At 31.1% G+C, this 19,580-nt stretch overlaps 2 protein-coding genes across 2 annotated transcripts in view; one reads left to right on the forward strand and one right to left on the reverse strand.

The window, feature by feature from the left end:
* The first annotated feature begins 1,615 nt into the window (after positions 1-1,615).
* Positions 1,616-14,199, forward strand: LOC110025869 (peptidyl-prolyl cis-trans isomerase FKBP18, chloroplastic-like). The gene is made up of 6 exons (XM_020726551.1): positions 1,616-1,814; positions 4,274-4,344; positions 4,444-4,530; positions 5,850-5,999; positions 13,423-13,482; positions 14,086-14,199. The coding sequence occupies exons 1-6, from the start codon at positions 1,616-1,618 to the stop codon at positions 14,140-14,142; spliced, it is 624 nt and encodes a 207-aa protein (XP_020582210.1). The 3' UTR covers positions 14,143-14,199.
* Positions 14,200-16,297: 2,098 nt separating this feature from the next.
* Positions 16,298-19,580, reverse strand: part of LOC110025865 — a gene marked incomplete in the record, with an annotated part of 42,857 nt that continues 39,574 nt past the window's right edge. The window contains 2 exon segments of the mRNA XM_020726542.1: positions 16,298-16,563; positions 17,787-17,991. Of these exon segments, the coding sequence (XP_020582201.1) occupies positions 17,830-17,991 (162 nt within the window).

The raw sequence follows: 19,580 nt of genomic DNA on the forward strand, positions 1-19,580 counted from the left end.
GCAAATAATGATCGAATATTAAAAGAATGATAATCAGACATAATGATGATTAGATATTAAATGGAGGCGATCAAACACTCTAATTGAACAATCTTGAAGTGATGAACATTTTGATATATTACTTGTGTTAAATGGAGTATGTTGTAGTTATTCCAACTATCATATTAATGATGATCAAATAGAAGTATAGAACTAGTTATTCAACCAAAGAATTGACTTCTCAATTCTTACGTGAACCTTATTCAAAATCTCGTAGAACCTCTTTCCAACAAATTACATTAGTATCACTTTTTAAAGCATAATTCATTATAATATGCATAGATTTAGGACATAAAAAAGTTATGTATGTAAATATGAAAGTTTAAGAGTAAGATATGTAAATATACAACAATTGTGTGCTAATATATATATATATATATATAATTACTTATATATTATAATTTCTTTCTTAAACTTACGCAAAAAGAAAATAAATACTACAATCAAACAAATTACAACATCACCAACAATGCATCAAAATCCAAATACTGAGTCTACTCCGCCAACATCAACATCACTAACAACTTCAACAACAACAATACAGACACTAGCAACAGCACAATCACCAACAACATCAATATCAAAACCTGTAAATCCTCAAGTCTGCTAAATAAACAAGAGAGAAGCTAAAAAATCATAGACATGAACTAACAAAACTCAAGAAGTATAAAAATGAATGAAAAGACATTAAAAAAAATACCATAAAAAACTAGTGGAATAATCAAACCGACGATGTAAAACTACCAAAAAAAAGAGTAAGAGAATAGCTAACTTGAGCTCATAACTTGCCTACAAAAATATTAAAATTACATCCAAACTTTAGAATAGATATAAATATATTCAGAATCTGGTTAAATTTTAATAACGACTGGAATTCATCAGTACTCATAACCAATCAAAATAATCATTAAAGATCAAATGAAATGCAAGCTTACAAAAAAAACCAACCGAAACAACCAAAGCTCCAATCAGCAAATTGACACCCCACTGAAATAGATAAAAACAAAGCACTTTCAACAAGTAGCAACTGAAACATAATAACAAAATCCAAAACCAATTCCAACAACAACAACAAAAAAAACCCATCAATCTCTAGAATAGCCACAGAGAGAAAGAGAACAATCTAGCAACAAATATAAATAGAAGAACTCAAAAAAGCACCACTCGAAGGAACACAAAACAACCAACTAGCACTATAAAAAAGAAAAGAAATAAGCATCAACTAACAAAGAAACAAAGCACAATAAAACCTGCAAAAGAACAATAAAATTAACATTCAATTATTGTATTTTAAATGTTGAACACTAAAAAGTCAAAAAACTATTGCATCAAAGGAAAAGAATAACAATAAAAAGCAACCAACTAAAAACAAAATAAATTACAAAACAAAAACTAAAATGATCAAAAATAAAGAAACAATTTATTTTAACAAAATTGTTTTATTTTTGAAATAATTTGATATTTTTTGGGATATATAAATACGCCGTTAAACGCCCCTCCCATCTCAACTTCTCTGAAATCTTCACACTGTAATTTGTGAGCTCGCTCAATGTCTTCTGCTCGCGCATTGCACAGAATGGCTCTCCCAGACAACGTTCATCGCCCTCCTCATCTTACATCAAAAACCTCGGCGTCTCCTTTTCTCAAGGAGCCTATATCCAGAAGAATGGCTCTGCTGATCTGCACAGCCCCAATTAACTCGGCAGCGTTCTCCCCGGCCTCGCACGCACGAGAGAGGAGGGTCAAGGATGCCATTCCCCTCGACAATGCAACCTGTAAGTTTATTTATCTTGGTTTTTGGTTCAGCTTTTTTATTGGCTGAATTGATGTATTTAGGGTTTAATTCCTGCTTCTTCATCAGTCTCGTTTTGTACCCTGAGACATTCAATTAGCTGTGTTGTTGCCTATGTAGATTTAGGACTCGAGTAGTCAATATCTATTGGGTTTCATTCCCCCTAGACTTAACCAATTTGATGGTCTAGGGAAACTCAAGCAAGATTTGGTTTGGTATCGAGCCACTTGTTGCAAAATCAGGGAGAGCAATGCCCTTTTCCAAGATTGTTCATTATAATCTTGCTGTGGGTATCATTTGAGTGTTATGTTATCTTATTGGATGATTAATTATAGACCTTGCCAAGCTAGAGGATTTGTTCGTTCATACACTAGTCAACAATAAGTCATGCCTGAACAATTTGTGGTTAGCCAATAACATCCGTTTGAGCCTTTGTCTAGTTACATTGTGTGGTGAATGAATCTTAACTTGCATTCTCGTTGCAGTTTATTTGAAGCAATTTAGTATTAGAATGATTCAAACCCTTATGAGTAAAGTAGCAAGTTTGTAGGACACTAAAGTGTGTTTTACTCTTCCTAGGTCTAGATGAGAAGGTTTGCTGAGTAGATCCCATTTCGTGAGTCCTCCAAAGTCCTCTAACGAAGGTGGGGAAAAGCATGATATTTGTTTTAAAAGTGAAGGGCAAAAAGCACCCGACTAATTTAGCACTACCAACACAAGGACCTGTTTACGAGAACAAAAGAGGAAGGGACCTTAGAAATATATATATATATATATATATTGTAAAGATCTTCGACTTGTGAAGAGTGATCTTACAGTTTCCACCCAACAAGAAGCCTAAAGATGCAAGTCAAAAATAACATGGTATTCATATCATTACAATGTTGGGCATGTTCTTAAAAACTACTATCGTGGGCTACAAATACTTATACCTAATCCCAACTTTCAAGTTTCTAATAGGTGCAACCCTATATTACATACGACTTCTGCTCATATAGTGAACTTTTGATTAAGGTTGGTGATAACCAAATGTGCTTATAGTAACAAAAATTTGATTTTAAAATGAGGCAACTTATTGGTGGGAGCATTATGATGAATTGTATCAAGGTTCTATGGTTTCATCATCTTGGCTTGCCATGGGCCTAGATTTATTATAGTCTACCCAAGAAGACTGAAAAATTCTTATAAATAGCTATAAATTTTGTTGCTCAAGAAGGTTTTATTGACTTGGGTTGATTATTTGTTTATGGGGGCAATTATAAGTTGATTTTAACAAATAGAAAATTTTGCACCCTATTACAACTTATAAATTTGGGGGAACAGAGAGAGCTAGAGGAAGGGGAGATCAGGAGGAGGCAGTCGAACCTGCTCTTAGAAAAGGAAAGATTCAGGTAATCCAAATCGGGAAGTCGGTGAAGCGACAAACAAAGAAGAAAAGGAGAAAAAATTTTGGAGAAATGTTCGGTGCTTATAAAATTAACTTTTTGTATCAAGATCTAGTGTTGACTCTAAATTAAAGGCAATTGGCCAAGGAATCTTCGAGCTTCTATGGATCAAGATTATACTCGATGATTTGAAAGTCAACTGGGAAAAACTTATAACGATATATCGTGACAATAAATCTGCCATTAACATTGCTTACAATTCTATACAACATGATGGCATCACTTATATTGAAGTAAATAGGCATTTTATAAAAGAAAAAAAAAAAGAAAGTAAATTGATTTGCACTCCATATCTTCCAAGAGGAAAACAGCTTACTGACGTATTTACCAAAGTGACCTTGCAATGAAGAAAAAATATAAGCAAATTTGGAATGATAGATCTCTACTATCCAATCTAAGGGAGAGCATTGAAGGGCTGTCAGATAAAAAAGGGCTAGATAAGGAAAATTAAAGGCCAGAGATTCATTGTTAATAAGGAAATACCTCTCGCACGAAGTCATAGATAAAAGAAAAGCAAGAGCCTATGGATTGCTCCATTGACATCAATTGACAATCTCTAAATAATCAAATGATAGATGACTAAAGATGATTTTTATTTTTATTTTGGTAATTATTTATTTCTTTCTTTATTCTTTCTATATATTATGGTATATAAATACCTCTCGAAAGAGTAACACTCCAAGCTTTCCTAGGTATTTCTTTTTCTACAATATGACTATCATTTTTTTTTTTCATTTTTTTCATCTTTGAACAATGGGACTAATTATGGTTTATTTTGTTTAACAATCTCTAGTACTCTTCTTATTTCATAGTTAAATAAAATTAGTTTTGCAAGTTGCCTATTTTAATAATTTAGGCAGGTGATTGTGAAGTTCAATGATTATAGGAAGGTAATCTAAATTGCTATTCATGTTCAGGTTTCTGAGATTACGCATCCATTCTTTCTGCATTATAATGAATTTCTATTCTTCAGTTTTCTGATCCTAATCTAAAGCAGCTGAAGGACTGAAGTACTACGATCTTGTTGAAGGGAAGGGTCCAATTGTTGAGAGGGGTGCTTTGGTCAAGGTCAATTTAAAACGAAGAACTTAAGCTTCTCTTACCGCGCTTTGTTTATATTTTTCTAGGACGTTTGCTAGATCCGGATGAATTTTGTATTCATTACAGGTGCATTTTGACTGTGTCTACCGTGGCATCACAGTTGTGTCCAGTCGAGAATCTAAACTTCTAGCTGGAAACCGTATTATCGCACAGGTTTGCAAAACTTATTTGGATTGGCTTATCGACTATATGGACATTACTTTTTTTCTGCTTATTTTTATATGACAAGTAATTACTCCATAATACTCAGTCCACGACATGTAAGATCTTATCAGAACTGAAATGTTACCAAATATTTGAAGCTAACCGTCCATATTTTGATTATCAGGAAACTTGTCGGAAAATACGGAGTGGTCATATAAAAATGGAAGGGTTTAATTTTGAATCTCTGTGCAATATTATTATCGAAAGTTATTTCTTGAAGTGCCAAGAAATATGGCTCTAGGAAAACACGCGGGCCTTCATTTATTTTAAGTATTCCTTGATATATTTTTAGGAATAGTGTTTTATTGTAATTTTGTTACTTTTCTTGATATTTATGTTTGTACTTGACTCTTTTTCCAAAATTTTGGGACCATTTGCAATCTTGCTCAAAGAAGCTTATTCTGATGCTAGATTTCTTCAAATGCTTGAAGCATTCTTAAGACAAGAGTCAATATTCGGTGTTAATATTTCTCGAGTATAAGGCAGGAACGGGGTAGTAGTAAGTTGTCTTTTATGCATTAAAAAGATTGCATTAAAGAGATTCTAAGTTCAAATTATGGAAACAATTTTTTTTAATAAATGATAAGGCTATGTATGATAATCCCTCGTCATATCCTACATTTGTTGGGTACGGGCTTCAAAAATCTGCCTCCTACTCTTCGGAAAGACTATTCATAATCAAATTTTAATTTGGAATGCTCTATTAAGAGTTTGTCTGTGGTCAAATTTCTTACAATTTTGCTTTTCACACAATATTTATGATTGTGTTTGGCTGCAGATTTCTTGTTGCTTCTTCAAAATTACTGTGATGAAATAGTTTTTTATAACCAAATTCATTAAGTTGTGGTAGTTGTTAAACAAATTATTATGTTAGAAGGGAAACATTTTATGATGCTGATTAACGGAATTAAAAATAAATTTTTTTAAATAATTTGGCAATAGCTTTTAATGACAATGACCTGCTCAAATGGAGCCTGAATATGTAATAATGTAATATTTTTAAAATTTAAATGTTACATCTCTGGTTATGTGAAACCTTGACTATTATTCAAGAGGAATGCAAGTAATTGTAACTCACTAATTGGTAAATACAAAATGTTCTTTCCTAAATAAAAAGGTTGGGAATTGCAATTGAATGCCAACCAAAATTTGTGCACTGATTCTGATATTTAATTTTCTGCCTACTTTTTTTCTGCTATTAGAAACGTCATTTTCTTTTCCTCTCTACCTTAAATTTTAGACTATTAATCAATACTTTCTTTGACTAGCCTTACGAGTTTAAGGTTGGTTCTCCGCCAGGAAAAGAAAGAAAGCGTGAATTTATTGATAATGCCAATGGGCTCTATTCAACTCAGGCTGCACCGAAACCTCCACCGGCTATGTATACAATAACTAAAGGGATGAGAGTTGGGGGAAAGGTATGTTTATATCAATTTTCTTCAATGTTATTTTTTATATATTATCTATGATATCATAATCCTATGTCAATGTGTGAAAAAAGTCATGCAAAGCTAGGGGTTAGACATTATGAATCTATTTTTCCCAAATTTTTCAGTTTGTGGGAGCCTTTGTGTTTTGTATGTTTGCTAATTTGTAGGATTGTTGTGGTCTTAAAGTTATTATAAGGGATTTATTGATTCAATGTCATCTGCTACAAAATATCATATTATTAACAAGTTTTGTCGATTAGATTGGGTGATATTTGTGTATTAAAATGAGGTAAATGTTATTTAACTTTTATATTGATAACATCTAAATGTCGATTAAATTTTTCACTATTGAGATGCTAAACTATTTAGTGGCTAAAATAATGATAATAAAAAAATATCTTTTTTACCATTGTTTTCTGCCATTGTCATTATTTTTTAGCCCCATCCCAAGTATTTGGACTAAGTCTGAAATCTTCATTCATTCATGTTGAATATTGATTAAGATATAAGATATTAACCATATTATTTATAACTGTTTTATCATCACAACTTTGTTTTTGTAGAATCCCCCATATAAAGTTGAAATCAGATTCTCAAACATCAGGGCTCCTTTAAGTGTGACATGTGGAGTGTCATTAAAAACAGCATAGTTATGTATTCTTATGATGGGGCATTGTTGGGACGGACAACCTCTCAATAAAAGATATTAAGAGGACAAAATCACGAGGCAATTAAATTAGAACAGATAATATATGGATTGTTGAGAATCCAAATTATTATAGTTCATCCCTTCACTTTTCTAATCCTTCAATATTAATTTTATCTAGTTAATTAAGTGACACAGTTTCTATTATTATTTGTACATGCCCAACTCATTTATTTTAGTTCAAAGGAAGATTTACATACATACCACTGAATTACTATGTATTTACATATCTAACATCTATACTTCAATTTTTACGGATATATATGCCATCATATATACACATGCAAATGTCTATTTCACTTTTTACAAGTCAAGGTGGTGGTATTTTTAATGTGATATGAAATATTTAGGTGGTATAAATGTAAAAAGTAAAGTTTAGGTGTTAGATATGTAAATGCATAGGAATTTGAATTGGGTCGTATGTATGTAAATGCCCCTTATTTAAATTATGTCATATTCAATAGTAGCTCTATGTTTCATCTAATATAATCATTCACTAAATTTAAAAGATGAGCGATAGAAGAGAAAATATTTATAGAAGACGTGGACAATCAGTAATGAGGTAATTTTAATATATTACTTTAATTTAAATTGATTAATGTTTTTTATAGAGAATGAATATATAAAATTTAATTTTCACCGTTTGTCAGTTCTCGTCTTAGTTAATTCTAAACCTCAGTTCAGGTCCTGACAGATAGTTTAAAACAATTGTAAGCTATAGAAAGCTAATGAATACACATAATTCTAAACTACAATAATAATAAAAAAACGATGTACATGCTAGTCATATGCACTATAAATCTATATGAAAGCAGTAGACAATTTACTTTTTTAGATATGATTTTTCACAATAATTTATAAGATTCAATGCATTTTGTCATATTAATAGCATGTATATATCAGTTGTCATAAGAGCGTCTTTTAAAATTATATCAATTAAGGCACATTAATGTCATAAACATTTTTCATTTACATGCACATATAATTTATCATTCCCCTCGCTAATACTTTAAAGGGGCGAACTCTATCATAGCCAAAGATGCACATACAAACATATTATGAAAACCACCATCTAATCAAGATTATTTAATTCTCATTTGCATACCAGTAATATACTAGTATTAAGATTTAATATCTATGATATTTTAAATAATGTTGAGTATGCATCTCATTCCTACAATTTGAATAAAAATTCAATGAGAACATAAATCGTGAATATGCTGTGAGATAAATATAACTAGTAACAATAACAATAAATATATTTGGTCAAGAAGAAACAAATTATTACTATAACATAAGAGCAGGAGTACTCACTTTTAATGTTACAACTTTCTTCTTTTTACTCCAAACTAAACTTCTACAGCTTAAATCTTGTTCAATTAAATATATTTTTAATAATTTAATACATAAATTTGAGTATATAAATTCACTAATTAAAATAAATAAACCCTAACATTTAGCTTACTTATCTTAATTATTTTCGCAAATATTGATCTCTAGTTTCCTCTAAATTTGATACTTAATAGCGTCAATCTTGATTTCAAATGCACTTAAATTTAACATTTAAAATATGTATATATAATATATATATATATATCTGTGTGTGTAGATATTATTGGGTAACTTTATTAAGCAAAATTAAAATTCACCTTTAATATCTAGACCAAAAGCCCTTACATGCATGTCAGACCTCTTCTTCCTCCTCTTGTTTTGCATGTGAGGTCCAGCTCCTACCCGAACACACAAGTCTTATCTTCCGCTGCTAAGGCTTGAGTTCTTCCTCCTCGCACACTAGGGCGCGAGAGCTTCTTCCTCTCTTGCTCACACTTGATATCGCCTCCTCCTTCAGTTTGGCTCGATTTATCCAACACAGTCCCTCGATGCTTACTCCTTTGACCGCAGGTAACATTTAACACAGCCAAGCCGCTTGTGAGTGAGAAATCTTGACTCTTTTTCTCTTTATCTCCTTGTGCGGGATCATCTAAGCAACAAGTTCGACCCTTTCCTTATCGTCGCCTTCTTCCTACGCACTCTCTGGCAAGGAGAAGCACAAGGTTGCATGCGTTGTCGATCTTTCTACCTTCTTATGTGTCAATTGGCTTCCCCCCTCATTGGCGAGCATTCTTCTTCCTTCTTTTATCTCACGACACAACTCCTCCTTGGTTAAAGCCTTAAGTTGCCCTTCTGACTTCTCTCTTTTTTTCTTCTTCTCTTCTCACATTTCTGTCTTTCTCCCTTCTCCTCTTGTTCTGTTCGAAATGAAAGGTTACATTGTTCGACCCCTAAAATATAAGCTGAAGAGATGTGCTTATTCAATTATTATTATTGAGCAAAGTGTCATCGACCATTTACATTGGGTCATTTTACTCCCAGACTTTATCGACTATTCTAAATTGAGCTCTAATAGTCCTTCATGAGGACTATTTCAACCATAATTTAAAGAGTCTAGGGATTATTTTGGCACTTCTATAAAGTCTGAGACTAAAACGGCCCAATGTAAATAGATGGGACTATTTTGGCACTTTACTCTATTATTATATATATGTATTTATTTATTTATTATTATTATTATTATTTATTAAATTTTTAACTTTTTGAATTGATTAGTACAACCACCTCATAAAAATTGCCTTCGAAATTTGCTAATCTACCCCAAGCCTCAAATCATTGCAAGAAACACATGAATTATCCATAAATTTTCATTGAGAAGTTTATATCTCATTCATTAAGATAAAAAGTGAATACAATAAAATAGAAGTCTGATATTAGATTACCAAACTAACATTCCCCGTCAATTGAAACAAGATAACATCACAATTAAAGTAAGGTAACTTAACAACAACAACACATCATCTGGAAAGATATACACTAGAATGACACTCCTATAACATGTGGTAAAACATAACACTCATCAATTCTTAGCAGCATCAACATCACCAACATGATCTTTTGGCTCTTTACTGGTAAGGGAATAAACTTGAGGTCTAACTGACTATCCTGATTGACCTTGATTAGGAGCTGAAGCTATAGACTCTATCATTCTCTTCCCAACTGCAGTCTTCTGTGAAGGAGCTCCAATTGATTTTTATTCGTTTGATATTCTATGGCCAAGTGAAGGGCAATATCTAGCTATGTGTCTAAGTTGATGACACCAACAACATGAATGAGCCCATCAAACATCCACTTTTGTGCTATTTTTCACATTTAGCACAAATGAAAATGATACTACGAGAAGTGCCACCATTGAATTTGGGCTTCTTCACATTGAATCATTATGATTGATCCACATGCTCTCCTCCATCAATACTCATTCTCTTGTGTGTCTTCTTACGTTTTTGAATAACTTGAAAATCAATCTCTACTCGTCTAGCCCGTTCTACTAACACTAAATAGTTATCAATCCCCAATGGCATCACAACTGTTTGGTCGAATCACTTAATCCTGAAAGGAATCTACAACACTTATGTTCTATAGTAGCCATTAGTTGTGAAGCATTCCTTGACAGTGCAGTGAACTCTAGTTCATACTACATGATTGTCTTCTTTCCTTGCAGAAATTTAATAAATTTGTCCTGCATCTGTCTTTGACTGGATAGAGGTACAATTCACTCTCTGAATAAATCCACGAAGTTAACTTGCCATCATGTTGGGTCAGGCCATGCATACATATTCTTTATCTTGCTATCTATTATCAATCCATAAAATTGCTAAAGGTCATAGCTGCAAAATCACTTTTTTTTTATTGATTATTGTATATTTTAGGACCTCACTAAGGAAAAGTTGATTGTGTAAACTAGTGAGAAAGGTGGGGTATTATTTTCTTGAGATGCAGAATAGATTAGCATGCTCTTTCATTTCTACTGATGATATGAACATCATCCAAGAACATTATAGGCTATGATATGCTCCCTTTAAAACCTTTAAATGCATTTTTTTCGTCTTTGAATTTAAACCTTAAGAATTTTAACTGTGAGACTCGCAAACTATCATTAAATTGTTTTCCTACAATAATTTAAATCCTCTACACTTTTTGTTTTGACACAATTTTTCTAGTGTTATGGGATTTGTCGACTTCATTGATGGAGACACTCCAATATCATATCAAACAAAAATTTGATGTCAGTATTATCCTACATTTACTACGATGGTGATAAACACATTTATTATAAATATTAAAATCTTCTGGATTGATAATACCCGTGATTATTTTAATTACACGTTATCATGATTATTTCATAAAGACGATATCATCCACCCAGTCTAATGTCATGATACCACCCAAAAAATAGTGGTTGAAAAGAAATCAGAGAAATATCCTTAAAGATGATTGTCTCAAAAATCCCTTAAATTATTTGGCAGAATTTTTCCCCACAAATCAGTTTTCAAATATTCCTTCAAAAGTCTTTGGGTGTATTGCTTATGTTCATATCCAAAAACAACACGTGAAAATTAGATCCGAGAGCTCTTAAGTGTGTATTCAGTTGGTATTCTCAACCTAGAAAAGGATATATTATCAATCTACCACAAAAAAAAAAATCTTACTTCAATGAATGTCACATTTAATGAAAAATATTTTTTTTAAAATCATCTTCATGGGGAGAATCTCAAACTTAATGGTAATTTTGATGAAACTACTATATTTCATCTCGACATCGCTACAACACAAAATAGAACATATCCTAAGCTGTATTCCTTTGGATCTATTCACAAAAAACAGCTCACTTTGAATCTCAAACAAGCTAAAGACTCAGAATCGTCATCAAGCATAAAGAACAATCCATCACCACTCATTATACCCCATCTCCCAATATATATCATTTCAGAATATTCCCCTACGTTTAAGTCTTATTCTTACAAAATATCAACTCTAATTCCATCAGTACCGCAAACTTTGTTTAAGGCATTAAAATGAGAATTAGAGAGAGCTTATGAGAGAAGAATTGAATTTCTTGAATAAATATCAAATTTAAGAGATTTTTTTCATAACAAAATAAAAAAAGGCGGAATGCAAGTGAAATTTTCTTATAAAAAGTATATAGAAGAGAAGAGTCTAGAATAATATAAGACAAGATTAATAGTTAAATGATACACTCAATCCTATGGAATTGACTATCAAAAATTTTTGCTCCAATTATAAAAATGAATATAATCGGCATTTTGATTTCTCTAGCTACTTATTTTAGCTAGTTTATGCAACAGTTTAATGTGAAAATTGCTTTCGTACATTTAGAAATCGAAGAAGAGATCTATACAAATCCATCACTAGAATTTGAAAATGTTTTCACAAAGAACAAGATGTGCAAATTAAAAAAAGCTCTAATATGGATTGAATGAATCCCCAAGAGCTTGGTTTGATAGATTTACAAAAGATATGATGATACAAAAGAAGCTACTGAGATCTTTCTCTCTTTAATTATCAGTATGATGTTGTTAAATCTCAGTATCAAATGCTTCTTTTATAATCTTTTTTCATAACTTCAATTATCAAAATTCTATCAAAAATATTTGTTAATCAAATCACTGCAATATCCCTCATAATTTTCTAAATCTCCTTACATGTCTCACATTGACCTAGCCTCAATTTTTTAATCTTCTTTAAAGTTAGCTATATTTTTTTAGTCGATCTATAATATACTTCATTTATTTTGTTCATTATGATTTGCTGCCAAAATTATTTCTTTCTTACAATTCTTATTTAATAAGGTTTCTAAGTAGCATTTATGTTATCTTCAATTCTAATACATTTAAATTGATCTTGTTTAATTATGAACCCATTATCTTAATGTTATAATGCATCTAATGTGACCAAGATCTCTAGAAATCTCATCTCTTAGATATTTTTGTTATCTACTTTTTCCTTCGTTAGTATCATTTCTATCTTATGAATCATTACAAGTTATATATATGTATTGCTCGCTACAATCAATTTTTTGTAAGCAAGTAAATATTTCTCTTCTTCTCATCATTTTTCTCCCATTAAAATTTTTATCTACTTTTAGATTTAGACCTAATGAACCCTTAATTTTCACCGCAACTAGATTAAATTGTAGTATGACATATGAGGTTAGTGTTCTAATATCCTCTCATGCACTTCTCACCACCATCCGATTACGTTAAGTTTGTGACTTCTAAGAAATGTTCTTAGGCTAACAAAATTTTGAGTTGAAATAATTTCATCAATTTTGACAAGTTAACATCAACCCTCAATTTTTTTCATTTTGTTTGACGTAATTGGTGTTTAACAAATAAAAAAGGTCACAAATAATAATATTATATATTATGAATATTTACTTACATTTAACACAATTCTTATGTATTTACATATCTAATACCCAAAGTTTGATATTTACAATTATAATATTTTGTTATTATAAACTTATGCATGAAAAGATATGTTTAACTTCTAAAAAGATAGTTATCGTGGTATTTTTTATGTTTTGTTAGAGATTTGAGGGATATGCATGTAAATATGCATGTTTAGTTGTTAGATATGTAAATACGTAAGAATCATGTGGTATGTATATAAATGCCCCTACTTATTAATTGTATTATACTGCTAACCAAGATGAGTTTGAATATAACATCGTTATCTAACTCATGCCATACAAAAATAGTACCGCGATCTCGATAACTTTGATTTATTCTGTCTATTTTCGCATCGTCATTTCATGTATTATTTCTGATGTTTCTGTCTTGATTTCTGTAGAGAACTGTAATTGTTCCTCCCGGACTTGGTTATGGTGAGAAGGGGATGAATGAAATACCGGTAAAAGACCATCACCACAAACTTTACATTAAAAATGTCTGATCACTATAAACCATGCAGTTGTTCACACACACACACACACACACACACAAACACACACATATATATATATATATATAACGCCCAAAACTCGTGTATTTACAAAGCTTATAAAACTTCAAAGCTAACACCCATATCTTTTTTTCTTTTTTCTTTTTTTTGAACTTCTGAGCCCATGTATTTATCAATGTCACGATCAAACCATCGAGATTTTCATAAAAGCAGAAATTGTGGATTGAGGTTTTATTGTAAATTTTGATATTTAGGTATTAGTTTTGTTAATAGCCTAAATAACACTTATTTTTTCATTTTATTTTTACTTTTGAACTATTGAACTCATGTATTTATGTGTGGATGTGCGCCATAATCAAACTATGGGGATTTTGATGAAAACAAAAAAACCATATGGATTAAGGTTCTATTTTAATTTTTTATAGTTTTGTAAATATCATTATATCATGATTGATGCATGTAGTAATTGCCCTTGTTTGTCTTGCTGACAACATAGAGCTTATTTGAGAGTTGGCATTTCCTGATACCTCACTGGTCTCTCTTACAATGCAGCCTGGGGCGACATTTGAACTGAATATTGAGCTTTTAGAAGTGATGCAACCAATTTAGGAAGGACTAATTTTAAGTTTTTTTTTTATTGATTCATATTATATGTTTGCAGCTTTCCTTTCCCCTTAAAATGTATTTAATTATTTTTTGGTTTCTTTTGTAAAATAACGTTTTACTTTTGCAAATTGAGTTATGTAAAGTCTCATTTCCAAAAGTGTGTTTTATTGTTGCAGATTCTGCTGTGGATTGACCAATATTTATGGGTTATTTGTAAGGTATTTTCATACCAACCACACAATTCTGACACATTTACATATCGAACACCTAAACTTTCATATTTACATGAATACCACTCAAATTTTTAACACTGCATCAAAAGTTATCAGTTTATCGCTTTCATTATTTTTTTAAAAGTGAAATGCATCTTTTCATGCATATATTTGCAACATCACGGTGCTATAAATGTAAATATCAAACTTAAGGTGTTAGATATGTAAATACATAAGAATTGTGTGGCGTGTATGTGAGGTTACCTTATTTTAATCAAAGGTTATGTATGTAATTTCCTTTGAAAAAATAGTGCCGTCATTGGGTAATATATTTGAGGCATTAGTATTGTAAAATATTTCGTTGTGAAATAATGAAGATTATGTTACAAGTACGGCTAATTGAATTGATTTTAGATTAGTTTAGTAAAATATTTATAAGTAAACGTTTATTTACATTTAATTTAAAATAAATTATACCTCAATATTTAATTAGAATATCCAACAAACAAACAATATTGGCATGTAGAAATGTTAGAGCACCAATTTTCGATCATATGTTTTCCAACTATTTACTACATTAATTGGTTTACTCGGATCTCAATCATAGGCTTAAAATCTTTTGTTTTGAAGATGAATTTGACATATATAACACACAATTCCTATGAATTTACATATCTAAAATCTAACTTTTCCTTTTTACATTTATACCATTCAATTATCACTACTTCATCCGTCTTAAAGTGACATATATAAAATTTAAAATTTAAGAGTTATGATATGTAAATACATAGGACTTGAGTTGTATTGTATGTGGATTGAGAAGAGGTTTATCAAGGGTTTTGGCAGTCCTGAGTTTTATTTTGGTATTTTCATTGGTGTGCATATGTGAATATTTTATGTGAGAGAATCTTGAGTCTGAAATAAGCATGATTATGATTGATGAATAAACAGGTTATATCCATCGCTCGGACATGAGGACAAAGGCGTGGATCACTCCACACCATTTTTCCGATGGTGTAGTCCAATCTATGATGTCGACCGCATGTCCGGTTTAACGAACATAATATATTTTTCATAGCTAAAATACCAAAGAATATAATCAAAAGTAAATAATACATTTTTCTTGAACAATACAAATATAGAGATCTCACTAGAGTATGCTTAAAGCTTACCTAGTTTAGCTAAGTGGCTCTAAGAAAATCTAACCTCACAATAAAATAGACTATTTTTAGAAGTTTTGCTTAGTATTCCACTAGGATTCCACTGTTTAAAGAATCAACTGTGAAGTCATTGCTGAAGAAACTGTTCAAAAAGCTGTAGTAGCTAATATATATATAAGTTTTTTTCAAAAAGTCAAATCGTAATTTTCTAACCACTAGATTTGTAAAACACAACTTTTTCTAAGAAAACATCCAAAACTTTATTTACTCAAACACCCTAATAGTGAGTGCGGTCCAAACTGCACCGCATCCACCACTGCCCCAAAAGCACCCTAATTATCTCCCTCCATGAGATGATGAAGCCAACATTTTTTTCTTCTTTTACTTCTAAGGCTGGCCTAAGAAACAAACCCTCTTCAATTTCACAAATAATGTCAGCCATATGTTTAGATAAACCATACAACATCCATCAAATACATAAATGACAACATCCTTCTTGAAATGATAAAAGCATCAAACACACACTTGCTCATGGAGAAGGCAAACAAAACACAATTTTCTCATGGTGCATAGAGTTAAAGCCTACTTATATACATATATACCAAATTTTATGTACTTACACATCTACTACCTAAATTTTAATATTTATATCAATGAAATATTTAATACCACAAAAAAAACAGTAAGAAATATAATGATTAAGGCACTAAATTGTTATAAAAATAAAAATATAAAATTTTAAGGGTTGATTATGTAAATAAATAAGAACTATGTGAACTGTAAGCACATCCCTAAAAAAAAAAAAGAAAAAATTGTAAGGGAGAATTGGGAGGGATAGATAAAATATGCCAAAACAAACAGAGCTAGCCGTTGGTGAACAAAAAATACAAAATGAATTTTCAAAAACTGGACCAACAATACAACCCAACTTATTCTCTCTCTCTCTCTCAATTCCAAAATGACATTTTAGCAGCATCTTGTCCCACCATCATCCAATTGTTGTGTTTCTCTACTGAATGTCACCTTAGAAGCTGGAGACAGTTGATGAGAAGCTGTGGAGATGTTATATGGCATACTAAGATGATAACTTCAGGAATAGGGGCAATATCTAATTATTATTGCGGAATATTTACATATATAACAATCAAATCTTATGCATTTACATATCAAACACCGAAACCTCAATTTTTTACATATATGTCATGTTACCTATACTTAAAAAAAGCATATTTCACTTTTTAAAAGTTAAAATAATGAAATTTTTGATATGATATGAAAGATTTGAAGGATATAAATGTAAAAAAAATGTCTAAGTTAAGGCATTAGATATGTAGATATATAAGAATCAGGTGGGTATATATTTAGGGGTGGAACCAATATTATTTTTTAGGGTGGGCAAAATAACGAAATATCCATTTTTTTTTTAAGCATTGGGCAAAAAAATATATCTAAGAGGGGCAAAATTATTAAATTGCCTAAATTACATAAGAAAAGAATATTAAATTTTACTTAACAGAAGTCGTCTTAGATGGTTTGGTCACATTAAGCGTCGATCATCTGATGATCCAACTAGGAGAGTAGATGTTTTAGATTCGGCTTATGTAAAGAAAGGCAGAAGTAGACCTAGGAAGACTTGGGCTTATTATATTAAGAATGATCTTGATTTATTAGAACTAAATGAAATTATGACACTATAGAACACAATGGAGAAAAAAGATTTGCGTGGCCGACCCCTCTTAATGAGAAAAAGACTTGTTACATAGAGAAATAACAAACTCCAAATCAGACAATTGCCCACCCCAAACATAATTTGGTTCCGCCGCTTAATGTATGTAAATGCCCCTATTATTATTATCATTCAATAACAACAATAACTAATCATATTGCATGGTACCAACTACCAGGCCTCCTTATTAAAACAACAGATAAAAAGAGACAAAAGGTCATTTGTTATCCTTTGAAATCTCAATAACGATATTAGTAATGTAAAGTAAGAAGAATATAATGATTTTGAGATGCAAAATAATAATAATAATAATTTTGGTTCCAGGTTCTTTTCATAGTGGATCAGTTATCAAAAAACCATAAATATGAAATTCTTTTGTTCCATATGGAATTGATATAAAGACATTTTCCGCTCTGAATCATTGGGCTAAAACATGCCTAGAGAATCAGAAGGAGAGGGGGGCATTATCATGCAGTTATCAAAGCCTACATGAAAACCCTACAAACTGTAAAAATTGCAGAGCAAGTTAGCAATGGAGAGTGTGCTGACCGATTTAATTTTGTATTTTTGAAAACTCTGATGCTTTGTGGCTCTATATGTTTTCGCCGGGTGGTAGTTCGGCCAGCTTGGGAGGAGCGCCGAGCACCTTTTCCATGTCGAATCTCACCTCAATATTGCGAATGCTGTAACCAACCACCATCAACCAGAAGAGCAAATTTGCTAGTTCAGGAGCGCTTGTCTCAGTGACCGCTGTCTGGTAAAGAGAACAATCATGCATCTTTGTCAAGCTCAACAAGTGAATAATAAGCTTTTATATATATATGACTGACATGCCAAATTATTCCGTAAACTCTTTTAATATTGGTTGAAATAGTCCCAAAGATAAATATTTTAGCACCCATTAAAACAGTCTGAAGACTAAATTAGCACTTTTATAGACTCTAGGATTTAAATGGATCTTTAAAAAGAGTAAACATATATATATGTATATATATGTATATATCTTTTAATGGAATTTTACATATGTAGCACACAATGTTTATGTATTTATATATCTCACACCTAAAGTTTCGTATTTACATAGCACATTGGTGTTTGCAAATATTTACATATGTAGCACACAATGTTTATGTATTTATATATCTCACACCTAAAGTTTCGTATTTACATAGCATTTTGGTGTTTGAAACCTATGCATGAAAAAGGTGGAATTCACTTTTAAAAAGAGTTAATATTACTATTTTTGATATGATATTAAAAATTGAGTGCCATGTGTGTAAATATGGAAGTTTACGTGTGAGACATGTAAATAAATAAGAGATGTGTGCTATGTATGTAAATGCCCCTGTATTAAAATAAATATTTGCATTTTTCTCAATCCAGGTAAAGAATGCCCGCTTGTTAGTGATACCTACTACATGCTTATGCTACGAATCGGTATATACAGCAAATGAAAGGCTTAAGTTAGCATGGAGCAGGAGTGGAAGATAATAAATGAGTGACTTTCCAAATTCCTAACAAAAGTAAAGATGATTTACATACACATTCCTTAATTCCTATGCATTTACATATCTAACACCTAAACTTTAATTTTTACATATATATGCTATCTTACTTATGCATGAAAAGTTATAAACAGTGGTATTTTTTTATGTGATATGAAAGATTTGGGGTTATAAATGTAAAAAGTAAGGATTTAATGTTAGATATGCAATAAATTGTATATGTTAGATATGCAATACATTGGAATTGGGAGGTATGTATGTAAATGCCCCCAATGATTATCAGAATCAAGGTGTCCGGTTGCTTTATGACTGGAACTAGAACGAAAATAAAGAAACGTTAGGTAGTGTAATAGTTGATACAGATGGGGAAAATCATAATAAAGCAATTGTTAATGGCAACAAAATACCCTCTGTATCCATGTCAGACATGAGTTGGACATTTACACATCTCCGACATGCCTCGGCATGTGTTTAACAGTCTTAATTTGTGTCAGAATAACAAGCCTTAATCAAGACTAGAAATTGGCCGAACACGACTTGACACTGGGGAAACACTAGTGGGTTGTTAAAAAAGAACGTTGTTCGTAAATAGCTCGTGTTCAGCCAGCTAAGTGCTCTTATTTGATTCTTTCATTAAGCAAGCAAACATAACACAAACTTTTTTTCTTATATTAATTTATAAACGGGTCGAACACATACAGTTTATTCGATCATGTTGGGCTCATTTTAGGTCGAAATTATTAATTAAAAAAATAATTATTATAGCATGTTTATATTTACTTGATGAAATTTTTGAAAAAAATATAAAATTTAATTTTTTTAAATTATTCGAGCTAAA

This window comes from Phalaenopsis equestris, unplaced genomic scaffold, assembly GCF_001263595.1.
Source record: "Phalaenopsis equestris unplaced genomic scaffold, ASM126359v1 Scaffold000339, whole genome shotgun sequence".
Classification (NCBI taxonomy): domain Eukaryota; kingdom Viridiplantae; phylum Streptophyta; class Magnoliopsida; order Asparagales; family Orchidaceae; genus Phalaenopsis; species Phalaenopsis equestris.

What these genes read in the sequence shown, in the direction of transcription:
- LOC110025869 (XM_020726551.1), top strand. Translation starts at nt 1,616, where the DNA reads ATGGCTCTCCCAGACAACGTTCATCGCCCTCCTCATCTTACATCAAAA. An exon ending in GGATGAGAGTTGGGGGAAAG is followed by an intron (nt 6,000 to 13,422) that starts GTATGTTTATAT and finishes TGATTTCTGTAG; the next exon opens with AGAACTGTAATTGTTCCTCC. An exon ending in AGGGGATGAATGAAATACCG is followed by an intron (nt 13,483 to 14,085) that starts GTAAAAGACCAT and finishes CTTACAATGCAG; the next exon opens with CCTGGGGCGACATTTGAACT.